General features: G+C 45.5%; 1 protein-coding gene across 1 annotated transcript in view; it reads right to left on the reverse strand.

The window, feature by feature from the left end:
* Positions 1 to 6,438: 6,438 nt before the first annotated feature.
* Positions 6,439 to 15,472, reverse strand: part of LOC119433371 (ubiquitin-protein ligase E3C-like) — a 55,122-nt gene continuing 46,088 nt past the window's right edge. Inside the window, 3 exon segments of the mRNA XM_049659384.1 lie at positions 6,439 to 6,959; positions 13,460 to 13,717; positions 14,993 to 15,151. Coding sequence (XP_049515341.1) covers positions 6,789 to 6,959; positions 13,460 to 13,717; positions 14,993 to 15,151 — 588 coding nt within the window. The 3' untranslated portion in view covers positions 6,439 to 6,788.

Consider the following 15,472-nt stretch of genomic DNA (forward strand, 5'->3'; position numbering starts at 1 on the left):
GAACAGAAGTGAGAGCAGGAGAGGTGGACTGACAGCAAACGGTTATGAAGGGTTTCCTTTGCCTTGTGATATTCAGGTAGAGGATGTTTCACAGCTCAGCCTTTGATGTCAGTGGCCTTCTATTTCCTGAGAAAAAAAAACGGGGGAAGCAGTTGGTGAAGGAGAAGTAAGAATGCATCGAACAGATGGAGGTCTGCAAGCACTTCGTGCAGTTAATTGCATTTTATGAGAATAAAACAGTATGGTGCTATACGAGGAGCAATGCACAAAGCGTGTTGCCTCCGAGATGCGTTTTCCCTCCAGAAAAGGGGGTAGTGAGAAGGCCAGCAAGAGCACCATTCTTGCACCTATCGCAAGCTTATGGGGGGACAGCGTGTAGTGGCAAGAGCTTGAGAGAATTGAGCGAGAGTAGTAGTAGTGGTTTATTGAGGAAAATGACGCTTATTTCTGCTGCCCAATAGGGAACATGGCGCAGTGTCGGGGGAAGTGGGGAATAAAGAAGGGAAGAGAAGGAGAAGCAGCAGGAGTCTCATCCGATCATGGAGGAGGCCGGTGATCAAGGCGATGGCCTATTGGGGGCGAGCGCTTAGAGATGGGCAGTGATCCCGTTCAACTCCACAAACTCCAAGAGGCTATGAGGGGGACAAGCTTTAATGATATGCTGGAGATGTTAGCCTGGCATGCAACTCCAGGTGCTGGGTGATAATTATGACATACACAGTGATTACATAAACACAAACAGCATACACAGTTGCACACATACGTAAGAGATATTTACAAAGTTTCGTTAAGACTTCTGGCTCACAAGAACATCAGCAGTGCTTTCATGGAGTGCAATGAGCAGCTGGTGCAATCATAGGCTTACCATGTAAAGTGTCAGTATCCGCATCATTTTTCTTTTTCTCGAAATTAGCATTCTTGAGATACTTCATGAACTCTCCCGTGTCTGTATGCCTATCTTTCGGTCTAAGTCTCCTACCGTTTTTCCACCAACTTGGGTCGAATGGTAGTTTATGGCCTAATGGATAGAGTATTGAGCTTCTGTGCCAAGGGAACCAGGTTTGAAACCAACCGTTGAACCAACTTGGATCACAGAGTATGTGCCACTGACTGGGTGGCTTCACTGGGTGGCGCGCAGGCTCTGCAGTGGTGCATGTAGATGGTGCACTGTGTCCAGAGGGAATACGCACCCTAAGAGAGAAGTGCGAGAAAGAAGCCCAGCTGCCTCATACATGCATCATACATGAAGCATCTCTGTTGATGGAAATATGGTGTCTCTCTAAATTACTTCAGTGCTAATCACATTAATGTCGACATTCATCGTGAGATGGGTTCTGCCAGAATTTTTTCAGGAAAATGAGAACAAATTTTTGAAAATAATTTTCGCAACTACAAGACCCCTCAATTACAAGTGTGCAGACATTGCCAACAACAACGATAATTGACAGCAATAGAAAACTGCGAGAACCGAACTTGAAGTGAGCGCACTGACAACTACGGTAAAGGTAAATATTGTCATGGAAGGCTCAGTCAGTTGCGACAAAACCCGGGTCTTCTCAATTCTGAGGCTGTGCACCATCAGAAAACTGGCTTGCGGTAAAGAAATCTAGAGGCATGTGCTCTGCATTTCCTGGACACACTGTCGGTGAAGTCATGCTACAGACAGAGGGCAGTGGTTGCAGAAAGAGCATGTGAAAGAACCCTTACAGCACTAGTGGCTGTAAAATTTGGTTACAGGTTTCGCCAGTGAACCCCCCCCCCCCCCCACCACCACCAAGGTTCAAGCATTTGCATGACTGCGGCCTAGACAAAGACATGTCTTCATACAGGTTATGCAAATGAGCCCCAGTTTTCGAATACCTACGTGAAAGTGTCCTAGACAAGCTTGTCTTCCTACACCTACAATCCCTCTCAAGGTCCTATATGAGAATGTCAGAGACATAAACTTCGTCTTCAGACTATGCCTGAGAAAGAACCCCATGATTTTTTCGAGCACCTGCACGAATGAAGTAGGCTTTAAACTTGTCTTCATACAGGATACATGCACTAATTAACCACAATTGATATCATTATAAGTTTTACTTAATGCAAGTTTTAAACATATTATATATAATATAATATATATAATAATTTTGACAAGTCGTATATGGTCTTTTGCATATATATATATATATATATATATATATATATGCAAAAGACCATATACGACTTGTCAAAAAAAAATTAGATGTTATGATTGACTCCATATGAAAGGAATGTAACTGATGTCTCTAACAAGCCAGAAAAGGGTCCCTTGTCAATTTCGAAGCCCCGTTGGGAGCTTGCCGTGCTGATACGTTGGCACATGGGCGATGCAAGATTACAAATACATGCCTTGCACCCTCTTCAACATGCAACTGTTCGATGGGTGCAATTGCATAGGTTCATCAGATTAACAATAACACACATGCACATACCAAATGTGCAGTTTCAACTTGCTACTCTTGCAGATCATTACACACTTTTGCTACCAGGACACATGCTTTCAGCTGCCAAGTGAACAAACTTTCACTCTGTTGTAACTAATATTATCTAGGATCTTGCATTTTCAGTTTTCTCATACAGTAACATTTCTGAAAAATTGGATCATTTGGAGTCTGCCTCTGGACTCGACAAGCATATGCATTATTTGTTGGCCATCAAACTCTCATTAACTCCTAGGTACTTCACAGGAGGACTTGCTGTTGGGCTAGTTTGCTTAACGACATATTGTAGTGCGAGGGCACAATCGCAAAGAAGAAACACAGCACCTGCGACGTGTCTTTGCAATTGTGCGTTCGTGCTACAATATGTTGCTAAGCACACAAAATTTGCCATGCACCGGTTAGTTCAGACGATCCATGGAGTGTGCTGAGGGCCGTAAATGCGTTAAACCGGAAATCTGCACTGCAAAGAGCAAAAGTGGCACGGGCAGTCCAAAAACCAAGCAGCAGAGTCTGGGTTGCTATAGTCATTAGTGGGAGCTGTATTTGAATGACAACAATGGTTTGTGCCTTCTTCAGTGCACTTAGCGCTATATGTGGTCATATATCTTCAGGACTGGGTGGGTCAGGGGTCGAGACGATGGCGACCGCGAATTCAGCTGCAGCACTTGCTGTGAGCACTGGTTTTGCTTTGATGAAGTGCACGTTGTGTGATGTCACAAACACTGCAGAAGCCAGTGAGAATGAAAAGCAATTCTACTGAAGTCCACAAGCTGGCGTTAAACCTGCAGGCTGCGTTGTGGTCGACGATTAGTTGCCAGTCAGCTCACTGATGAAAACATAATCGGGATGTGCATGCAGCATAGATGGGCATACTCACTCATGAGTACCATTGACTCACACTTGCTCCAAACTGATTTCACATTTTGGATAGAATGTGAATAAGTGACAAAAGGAGTGACTGGACATGGATATGAGTGGCTATGAGTGCTGGTGAATTTAGACATAAGTACGAAGATGAGTGACGATCAACGTGAGTAGCAACGACAGTCAGCGACAGTGAATTTGAGTGGACCCAAGCATGAACGAGAGTGCCTGCTGTCGAGAGTGAGCGGACGCGAGTCTGAAAGTAAGTGCTGGTGAGCGTGAGCGTGAGTTGACATGAATATGAGCATTACTGGTTGCTGGTGCGAGTATGAGGGTGAGTATTAAAGGATGCTAGTGAGTACTGTTAAGTGAGAGTACACGAGTGTGTGCTAGTACAAAGCCTAAAAAAATGTTCAGTGAGTGAGAGTGAGTGTTCACTTATTGTGCTGACCTACGCACAGCAGTGAAAAAAAAATGCCTACTTAGGTGAAACGTGCGCTTTGCACTGCATCGCGAAGGAAGTTGGAAGGCTCTTGTCACCGCAAGCGCTTATCAATCACGACTCATAAGCAAATAAAATTTGCAGCTTTTGTGCTGATCTTGTACAAGACGGAAGCGGAGGTGGCAATTTGTACAGAAAATACTAATGGCACGTAAATCTAGCAAGCATTTGCTTATTGTTTACTTACTGCATTCAACAACATGATGTTTGGTTAATTTGGACATTTTTCTCGGTCCCACGAAATCCAGATTACCACGATATTACTCTATTTATTAGTAGCCTAGCAGTACAATACTCATTGAAACAAAGCATGACTAACAAAATTTTAAATGAAGTTTGTTACATCCAATAATTTGTTATACAGTCAACGCTCGTTACAACGGATCCGCGTACAAGACTTTCGGATATAACGAATAATATTTCAACCTTAGTTTGCTTCACCTATTTAAGTAATGCAACTAAGTTCGCTTCTAACAGACTATTGGCTACAGCGGATGAAATTAGCGGCAATTAAAAAAAAAAATTGGGCGTTTACAGAGTACTGATACCTTGTTGACACGGGCTGACAACAGACTTGCGAGGATCAGCTGACAATGATGGCTCAATCTCGCACGTGCGTGAGGGAGGAAGGCGGGGCGGAAGCGCGCATCTCTTTTACGCAAGAGGCACGGCGGGAGAGGGGGGGAGGAGACAAGAGAGAGGGAGGGGGGCTTTCACTTCCAGTGGCTGCTGCGGGCGCCATATCTTGAAAGGACAAAGTGCGCTCAGTGCCGGTAGCTTCGTATGTGCTGTGCTTTCGACAGTTTAGTTCGCTTCCCGACAGCGTTTTGACAGCTACTTTCTGGGTCATCAAGTGAGATGTGCTCATGTCTTATCTGTGCGCGCATGAAACCGCGCTTGGTAATTTAGTTAGCAGGCGAATGTTTACAACTTTATACAGCCGATAAAATTACTATCCTTACTTCGTATGGCTGTCTACTAATCTGCTACCGCAATCGATGCTTCACCTTTCGGGCGAAACTGTGCCTTTTTACTTTTGACGTTTGTCACTCACTCTTTGCAATAACGTTGTTCGGCATCGCAACCAAGGTTTCAGAAGTGAGGAGTTTCGGATAAAACGGACATTTTTAGCCGGATTACGAGGGTCCGTTGTAACGAGAGTAGACTGTATATATTTACTATAGTCAAACCTCGATATAACAAACAAGGGTATAACAAATTATATGATATAATGAAGTAAGCATAAAATTTGGTTAGCCATGTATTATTTCAATGGAGTATCTTACTGCTATAACGAAACCGAAAATGTGGTATTCAACTTGGTATCATTTATAGCGAAGCAAATTTTTGTTTGCAGGTGCCTAAAAATATATGTTCTGGTAAAAAAAATTTTGAATACAGCCGCAGACAGTTCTTTCAGATGCTCGACTTTTTTTACTTCCCTGTGGCAGCACCACCTACCCCTAACACACTTATAATAGCCAAAATCGGACGCCGCATGACATTTTGGGCATGAACTGCGCACGCGATGCCGCAGACACGACAGCCATGAACATCATGTTGAATGGCATGAAACCGCAACTTTAGTTGCAGACTCCTGATGAACGGCACTGGAGAGGCTTAGCAGCCTAAGCAGTGCGGATGGCAGAGTGGCCGGTGACAAGGCGTCACTGGAAGCTCGCCGTCAATACGTTAGCACTCGAAAAGACATTATCGGCGACCGAGCATGACATCAAACGCACAGGTTAAACTGATGGCCATAGTAATGTAGCACGGATCCACATGCAGTCCCTCCAGTATCCAAAAAGTCTGCTGGTGGTGAAACTCTGCAATAACAACTTGAAATGTCACATATTTGATGTGCGTACGTATTTTGGCCAGCCGCTTGGCTGGTTGTACCGCAGTTGGAAAACCAACTTGCCAATCCAGCGTGACACAATCCAGCGTAACACTTTGATGCTTGTGATTATTTACTGTTCCAAGATAGCTGCTGCATGGCATGCTGTGGAAGATTAAATCCTGCTTACTGAAGTGCTTACCGATGTGCAAATGATGTGTGCTCAGGGCAAGCTCAAAAAAAAAGTGTGTTATCTGCCCCTTTCCTTTCACCATCCCCTGCCTCCTGGGGAACGTCACGAATTTTATGGTTTACAAGTTGTCATGTATTGGTGAGAAAGTTTTGTAAAGGTTTCAGCATTGTTGTGTGCAGTTATTTCTGCAGGTTATGCTAGAGTGCGGGTTAATTGCAGAAACCCTGCATGCGTTGCTTTTTCGCTGATGTGATCATATTCTTTTGCTAATACAGTCGAACCCGGATATATCGAATCCAAAGGGGATCACAAATAAGTTCGATATATAGGTAATTCACTTTATAAAACAAACATTCTGTACATAAATTTTCAAGGGGATTTTACTGCTGTTCGTTATACACAAAAATTTGTTATATGTGGGTTTGATATACTATCTTAGGGTTCGACTGTATCTGCTTCTATGCTTATAACAAATATTGGATATAATGAAGGTATTTACATTTCCCATGCGTTTTCATCATAACGATGTTCGATTGTAGTATGCCATGATGGTGTGTTTTAAAGAATAGTACTGAGCTACGTAGTTCATAAATCTTTATTTCTTTTATACATCATTGGCTTGCGGTAAAACGTGCGTGCTTTCCGCAGCTGTCAGTTCGTAGTGTGGTTTCAGAGGCCACACCCCCAACTCCTGGCCCCCCATTTATATCACAAGCAGGGAGGTGCTGCCGGCAGTGGAATGCTGCTTTGCAACCTCCGCGAGGTACGTCTTCGTAGCGGGCACTGGCAAGCCGCTGGCAAACCACCGGCAAGCCATTCGCAAGCCGCAGTGGTACACAATAGCAAGCCACAAAGTGCCCCAGCACAACCTGAACATGCTGTTTGTTCAACGCCTCTTCTCGTGACCTGGAGTGGTGCACGTTGCCGTTAGCTGAGCTCAAAGCCAGCACCCGACTCGATGGCGTAAAGCAGCTTTTCACGTAGCTGTGCTTCATCGGTGATCTCAGGTAGCTTGAGCAGGTTCATGCATGTTGACGCGGTGGGAAGGCGCCCCGGCTCCGGCCCGGCCGAGTGGATGCAGAATTGGGGCACCAGGTCCTGGTGTGAGACAACACGCAATAGTTACAGTCTGTTTCATACATAGCAGGCAACACAGCAGAAGCTATGAAAGTAGCGTGCACAGTCATTGATCTTTTACTCGGTGGGTTTTGCAGTGCATTTACTTTTGATCAGCAACACTTTTTATGGAATAAACACTTCATCGACTACAACAACTACTTGTGGACATAAGGTTATGTCAAATCACATATTCTTTGTGCACGTTTATGCTTCTGCATGTGTTGTACTATGTTTTGGTTGCAAGCGGTGTGCTGTTGACGCTGGTTTCAGAAATACATCACTTGCGACGCCTTCTATGTAATTAATATGTCATATAATGCAACATAAAAATGTGAGACAATGTTGCATCCAATTACATGACGCATACCTACATATTTCTTTCATACAGGACGTGCTATTTTTAGCTCGTGAATGAAGCAGCGAGAGGTCTCTCTAGACTTCTTAGTTGGGATGTGTGAATACTTGAATATCACCAAATCAAACTGAATAATGAACGGTCGAATAATTAGACTCACAAATCAAATATTCACTATTTGATTTTTCACATACAGTGGAATCTCGGTAAATGGAAATCGCTTAAACGAGACTGCCACTTTAACGGAACACCAGCCTCATGGTTGGTTGGTTCTGTATTCATGCAATGCTCAAGCTTTGTCTCTCAGTAAATGGAACTCCTGATAAACAGAACCAATTCCCTTGGTCCCTTGAGGTTACGATTAAAGACAGTCCACTGCATTTGGTACATTTGGTGTGGAGACCTGCACAGTGTTGCAAGCGCCATGGAGCCATGCCATCTCAAGTGCGTGCCTCACTTTGTTGTTTGCGGCATAAAAGGTGCGCCGAGCACACTGCAGATGAGCCGCCCTGACTGACGTGATCGCGGGATTTGTCTCTACGAGTGCTTCTGCCCTAATGCACGCGCTCCTCGACGTCAGCCCAATGCAGGGATCGCACACACAGTGCCCAAATGCCACAATTCACAAAACTGTGCCACATCGAGCGGTGCCGCTTCTGTGGGTACAACGTTCATTCAGGTCAACAGGATTGATTGGAACGATAACATGGCACGCATTTTGAAAGGTGCAAAAGTAAGTGCGAACAATGGGCTGATGTTACAGCCGCCTGAAGGCATGCAGATCATGTTGGATATGTCACAACAAACTTGACACTTCAACAGTTGTCAATTTCAACCTGTACGTGTGATTTAGGAACCGATCACTGATGAGCCACCCCCATACGAGCATCTACAGTCACCAACCGATAATTGGGATTAGACGGGAACTGGTCTTAATAATCGGGAGTCTGAAATACCGTATTTAACCACCCAGACAGCCCCGACGATGGCTATGCACAGAGCAGTGATTGAGTCACATGATGTGTGGTCTGCGGTTTCGTCCATCGATTGGCCTACAGTAAACCACCTGCCATAAGGGTAGAAAGGCCCTTCTGTATTTTGGAAAAATACTCGACAGCAAAACTTTATATGCAATATAGTCGAATCCCCCTACAACGAATGCCGCTACAACAAAATTTCTGCTACAACGAAGATTTTCCGATTCCCCGTCAGCTGCCCATAGAAAGTAATACAAAAAAAAGTCCCTTCACAACGAAGGTGTTTTATTCAGTATTTCCACTTCAACGAACTTTTCGAAAACGAAACTGGAACTGAATTGAAATTGAAACTGCCAAGTAGTCAAATTAGAAGGCCCTTTCAAAGCTATGACGATCGTATGTCTGCTTGAACGAGGTTTTCGCGAACGAAATCAAATTCAAAGTACCGGTTTAAGCCACTGCAATCCATAGCCACGCGTGGTCATCACGCGCCTGCGCGACACTGCAGGGGATCACCGCAATCGCTGCCGTTTTCTGTGGTCTGTGGCCGGTCGAAATGGCTACGCCAACAAAGAAGCGTAAATTTCGCTCTCTCGAGGAGAAGGCACATATGATTGCCATGGCGGAAAGCGGACGGAAAAAAATCTCGCAGTTTCACCCGAAAGGCGAAGCATCGATTGCGATAGCAGATTAGTAGACAGCAATACGAACTAAGGATAGTAGTTTTATTGGCCGTATAAACTTGTAAACATTCGCTAACTAAATTACCGGGCACAGTGTCACACGCGCACAGGTAAACATAACACATCTCGCTCGATGACCACGGAAATTCCGTGTCAACACGCTGGAGTGAGACGCTGCAATAGCAGCGAGCGAATTGACCTCTATGCCGTCTCTCGCTTCACCGCGAACTAAACGTCGAAAGCACAGTGCACACAACTTCCACCGGCATTAGTTGCACTTTGCCCCCATCGCAGATCACTTTAAAGGTGAGGCCCGCGCGGGCGCTCACTTTGTGCACGTCGAAAATTGCTTTCAAGATAGCGGCCACGCTGCAGCCGCTGTTGTCAACAAGATGCTAACCTCTCGTCGTCTGGGGAAAATTACTATCTGCTAGACACACAGACTCCAGCGACTGCTTTGAAAGTAATGAATCCTTTTCACCTCATCAGAAAAGTTATCAGAACCCACGACAATTGCGATGGCTCTTTTAACGGACTCTGAGACTCGTGTAACACCTTTGCTTGCCGTGAAGCGTAAGAAATCCAGGCTGAACTACTTCTGAAAATAAAACTTGCGACTTTGTCATAAATATGCAGTGAAAATGAGATAATTCAAACCGCTTCATTGCGACGGTGCTTGTGCCGCAAAATGAGTGTGTCGCGATAGGCCGGGCACGCACGTAGGGTTAGGTGTCGGCCGCAATGTACGAAAAATGCTGTAATAGTGGCGCGAAATGCATTCTCTCGTGAAGTTGACACTTTATCGACTGCCTTCGGTACGTCTTCGGTACGTCTATGTGCAGAATCATGCTTTCTTGCCAGAATTTATCAGCATAACCTTTGTGCTACCTTTTCGGATATCCGATATTAGATTCGATATTTGGCTTCTTTTTCTTGCTTCTATTTGATATTCAATTTCAAATCTACTACAGTCAACTTGCATTGATTCGACCTTGAGGGGACCAACAAAATTAATAGAATTATTCGACGGGTCAAATTATAGAAGACGCAAAAAAAATGCCAGAACGCAACACTGCTTCCATAGAGTTTCACACTACAAAACCTAGAGGGAAATGTGGCGCTGCTGCGTTGTGGTATGCAAGGGAATGCCGGTATATTGTGGATTCGGATTGGCATCATTCTTGGAGAGCCAGAACGCCTTGAAGACGCGCCTGGCTAGCACCATTCCGTCTGTCACAATGATTCTTTTCCTGATAAAACAGGACGTAAAAAAACTACTTTAGCTTTATTATTACACAAAAAACATGTTTTATTTAATTTTGAGGACATACTATTGGATGCACAATTCTATGAAACGTAAAAAGTATCAGCTGGCCGCTAAAGTTGGAGGGCAGACGACAAGATTCTCGATCGCTTTGGAACAACTTGTCATCTGTTCTTGCTTTTCTTCGCGTGATGCTGCATTGTATGTGAGTAAACTTTATTGAGAGATGTAATATGGGTGAATAAAAGCCTTTTATGTAGATTTTATTTTAAAAACGCGTTATTTGAGTAGCCACATCCACGTTTTAGACGAAGCCTCGTACAACACCAGCCAACACAAGCCTCGCAGACACATATCCCGTCATTCCCATGAGGGCACGGCAGCCCTTTAAGAAACTCGCATAGACGGTGGCACCAGTTTACCCTCTAGGTGTTATAGTGAGAAACTATGACTGCTTCATTTGCCAGTATTTGCCCACTCTAACATGCCTCCGAATCAAACGGGCGCCCACTTTCGGTGTACTGAAAGTAGAGAACTGTAGAAATGATAGATAGATGAGCTGTAGAAATTATATTAACGCTCTTAAACAAAGTAGAAACCTAACGGACACTGGATATTTGAGGAAGAAAAATATGCCACAATGGTGGCCGGTTTCTTAAAATCAGCTTTGCTGCACGGTGTTTTAAAGTCAGCTCCGCCACAATACAATCATGTGATGCGGTAAAGCATACAAACATAGCTACGGCAGTTTTGGTTTCGTATCCAATTGCACCACACTGGCAGTTATCAGCCCAATTTCCTTGGAAAAAATGAAAAGTGGTTATTAGAATCCATAAATAGAATCAAATCAGACACTGAGCTATGGTTATTGCTTGAAAATATTCCTGGGCAGGCCAAAAATAGGCATTTTCGACGGGAGAAAAGAGGCATGTGTTATAGGCACCGGGCGGCCGTTGTAAGGCGCCACCGGCGCGCCGGCGATATGCTGGCGAACAGCGCCGCGAACGGCACCTGTCAAAGCACTGGCATGTGAAGCAGACGACGGGACGAAGGCGCTCGGTGCTTCCAGTGATTTGGCACTGCGGGTTATAAGGGCTGACGCACCGGAAAACGCATTTACGCGTGTCTTCTTTTGAGAAAGGTCGTCACTTGTGCGAGGCAGATCACATTCGTGGCATCAAGTAGTATATAAAGCAGAAAACGAGCGCAAATTGCGGTGCAAATGCACCACGCGAACGGAGCTCACCGCGGCAAGCTAAGACGTGGAACTCCAGCAGTTATGTTCCAGATGTTATTTTGCTGTGCGCGTTAACATTCTCGCGCATTTAATCATGTAAATAGGCGAAGAACACAACAATTATGGACAGAAAAAAAAAGGAGACATACGTCTTCTTTATTCTGTTTCTTGAGTTGCTTCGCCGATCGCACATGTGTCAGTCGTTCTCTGTCCGTTGTAGTTCTTTTATCTTTGCAATGCTTCCCCATTCTTAATTGCTTATAAACTAGCCCAATCTTCAGTCACGGCCCATTTTATATAGCTTAGCGCGGCGGGAGCCGTCGGTGGCGGCGAGTGTGAACACGCCACTGAGTTGGCGTTCGCCGTCGATGCACAGCACAGTCATTTGCCGGACTCAACCAGAGTTGGGAATTGCTAGAAAGGAAAATGTACATTAAAAGGAATACTGATACACTGATAAGACGGCAAAATGACTACAAATCTGAGTGTTCGCCTTCGGTGCCCACACTCCGGAGCCGTTACACTGCGGAGGCGAAGACAGGCAAGTGGGACACGAAGCTCTTGCGTATGAACGGCTCTTTTATTAACGTTAGAACTAGACCATAGCAAATCAGCGTCGGAAATGTACAGTGCCCGGCGATTGAAGCGCTGGCAGCGCGCGGCTGCCGCCGTCTTTTTTTTTTTTTTTCAAACCACAGGTGAGTGCCGTGGGACCAAATGCAGTCATAATGCGTTACGAAGGTTTTCGTTTTCCCTCTACACCACAATGCACCAGTTTTGTGTCCCCAGCGCTTACAGTCAATGCAAAAAGCGCTGGCGACCATGCGATTCGAGTATCGCATTTCAATTGCTGAGCACTGAACGCGCTGTTGCCGACATACCGCACATATATAGACTTTCCGCCTGAAAAACGCGATGCCGCGATGAACAACAATTGAATGGAATGGCCTAACCAGCTTCAGTCATGTTTCAGTAACTGTTGGTGCACCCAAAAACGCAACATGTTTGATCAGACTTTGTTTCACGGCAGCGCCTGCTGCGCGCGGCCCGGCCGCCACATGCCATTACATGCACGGCGCAGCCGCATGAAGGCGCCACCGGTCCAAATTCATCCCGCGCCCGGTGCCTATAACGCATTCACTGTCCTCAAGCTACTAACGTAGAAACAACATTAAAGTTACTAAATGAAGTAGAAATCTAACGTACCAGAAATCTTGCCCATTTTTTAGCAAGGAAAATGGGCAAGGGTCTAATATGTAAATGGCGGCTGGTTTCCTTAAGTAAGCTTCACCGCATTGTTTTTTAAAATCAGCTTTGCCGCAATACATATACGTTATGTGGCAAAGCATACGCAAACAGCAAAGGCGGTTTTGGTTTCATATTTGCACCAAGCAGGAAATTTTCGGCCCACTTTTCTTTAAAAAAATAAAAAAGGCATGCATTAGAATTGGGTAAGTATCACGGCATATCCCGTCGAAAATGCCTATTTTTGGCCTGCCCTGGGAAGATTTGCAAGCAATAACAGTAGCTCACATCTGAAGCATCAACAAGACAGACGCTGCCAATAAAAGGATCACTACTGGGATCACCAGAGAGATCAGGGGCATGCTTGCTCACTGGTCAAGTTCGAATTATCCAGTGAAGGCCAATTTTAGGTTCGAAATAACGAAAGTTTGGACCCATAGAAATGCATGGGCGCTGGCCGGGACCTTTGGTCCGGATCGAGTTAACCGAAAAATCGAATAACTGAAACTGAATTAACGGAAGTCTACTCTATTAGGTATTCGTACACCCTTACTTTTTAGTACTGCCTGCTATGTGTCAAGACAGGCTACAGTTGCCATCCTGGTTAGACTACATGTCTTCCCTTTTCCATCTCCCTTCCCCTCTCTTTTTTCTGTGTGTATAAGCACATGGCTTGTCTATAACATCGTAAAACATGCGCATATGCTGCACGCTGCACCTTGAATCCCAGCAGCGGCGGCCGTGAGCAGCTGGTGACGAACTTGAGGAGAAGGCGCCGCTGGCGTTCGTCGAAGCCTGCCAAGACGCGCCAGAAGGCCTGGACGACGGGGTGCGTAGGGCTGTAGCCGCCCTCGTAGTGGGTGTGCTCGCGCAGGTCCTCCAGGTCGACAGGGCTCTGGGCGCCCGACACCAGCACCTGAAGCTCATGCGGTGCAAACAGGCGCAACCAGTGGCCTGGCAGGAGCTCCTCCAAGCCCTGCACATGCATGCCACGCGCGCATCATTCAGGAGTCAGTGCTTGTGCACACAGACACTCCCTTGCTGGCATGGATTGCACATCATCACAACGAGCAATGTATGCTACTCATGGTGCATTCTTAAGCATTTAATTATTGAGTTTAATGTCCCATTGCAAAACTGGTGCTATGTGCAACACCATAGGAAGGGCTTCGGGTTCATTTCGACCACGTGGGGTTCTTTAATTATTGTGTACCTAAAACTAAGTACACGAGCGTGTTTGCATTTTGCCCCCAGCGAAACATGGCCACCACTGCCAGGAATTAAACCTGCAACCTAGTGCTCAGTGGCACGACCCCATAACCACCAAGCCACTGCAGCAGGTAGCTTTCACAACCACCGTGGCACTGATACTGAAAGATACTGAAATGCTGTGCAATGTTGGCTGAGAACACGACTCTGGATGTCTTGGAACTTCCAAACCAAGCGCTTCCACAATAATAATGATAATTCGTTTATAAGGCTATGTGTTTTTACAGGTACATTTTCTGCCCGCCTAGGTATGTACTGCTTGTGAGCGAACTGGCAGTTAAACAATTATACCCTGAGTAAAGAAAAGCACCAGGGAACATAGTGAAGTAACAGTCAACAATGAGCAGCAACGGATGACTGCTTAAACAGCGGCACAACACAAATATATACTGACCTCATTTTCAGGGTTATCATTCCTTTCACATGATTAAAAAATCCACTTCATCAGAATATTTTTCCCGTTGCGAAAGACTTTGAATTTGTACTGTGCAGCATGCAGAAAGCAATAAGGCTTGTCACACAGAGTGCAATGATAGCCACACAATCTTGACCAAGCCACATAATAGGCAGAAACAACTGCAAGATGTACTTGCAGGTTTAACAAGCACGCACTTTGCATAATAATTGTTCATGGCCATGCTGTCAGCTTTCAATAAACTTTAGTTGAGTAACCTCTATCGTTTGCCTGTCTCCCTGTCGTCCATGTGCAAAGTGCGTGTCTGTAAAAACCTGCAAGCATGTCTTGCACAAGCACATCTTGTGGTTGTTTCTGCGTATTATGCGGCATATTAATCAGAGAGAAGATAGGCGCCACTTGCAATTAAAGTTTTTTATTGAAAGCAGACGAAATGCACATAAAGAGGTAAGGAACCTCTCTTTCTTCCTCGCGTGCTTGCTAGAACCTGCAAGTGCAAATCGACTAGTCCGGTGACACATTATTTTATGCGAGATGTGCGTCAGGTGTATGTTAGCTAGTGCCTACCTGCCGGAACGCAAGGCACTGCTGCCGCAGCTGAGCGTTGAGCAAGTGGTCGGCAAGCAGGTGCATGTACTCTATGCGGTTTGCAGCCGTCACTGGAATCGTGGCCCCGTTGGGCTTCAGCTCCTCCACCGTGCTGTTGCCCAGCTGACTTGTCACCACCTGGAAGAACACCAGTGCACATGTTGCCCATGTGAAACTGTATCTGTAGTCAACTGCGTGCAAAAAAGCCTTACAACAACAACAATTGTCTTGAAACCAAAGGCCGTGTAAAACATAAGTTTGTGCTTGCCTGTGCAAATCTCGGTGATTTCTGTACCTGCTCATGCTCGTGCGACGTATGCTGTATGTGCGTGTGAAAGCATGCGAGGGGAGCCGACGACCGCGTCTCGCGCGCGAAAGAAAGAAAAGCAGGGAGGATGCGCGCCTCCTTCCGTTGCACTCGAGGCACCGGCGAGGGAGCGAGGGGGGAGGGATAGCGGG

This window comes from Dermacentor silvarum, chromosome 11, assembly GCF_013339745.2.
Source record: "Dermacentor silvarum isolate Dsil-2018 chromosome 11, BIME_Dsil_1.4, whole genome shotgun sequence".
Classification (NCBI taxonomy): Eukaryota; Metazoa; Arthropoda; class Arachnida; order Ixodida; family Ixodidae; genus Dermacentor; species Dermacentor silvarum.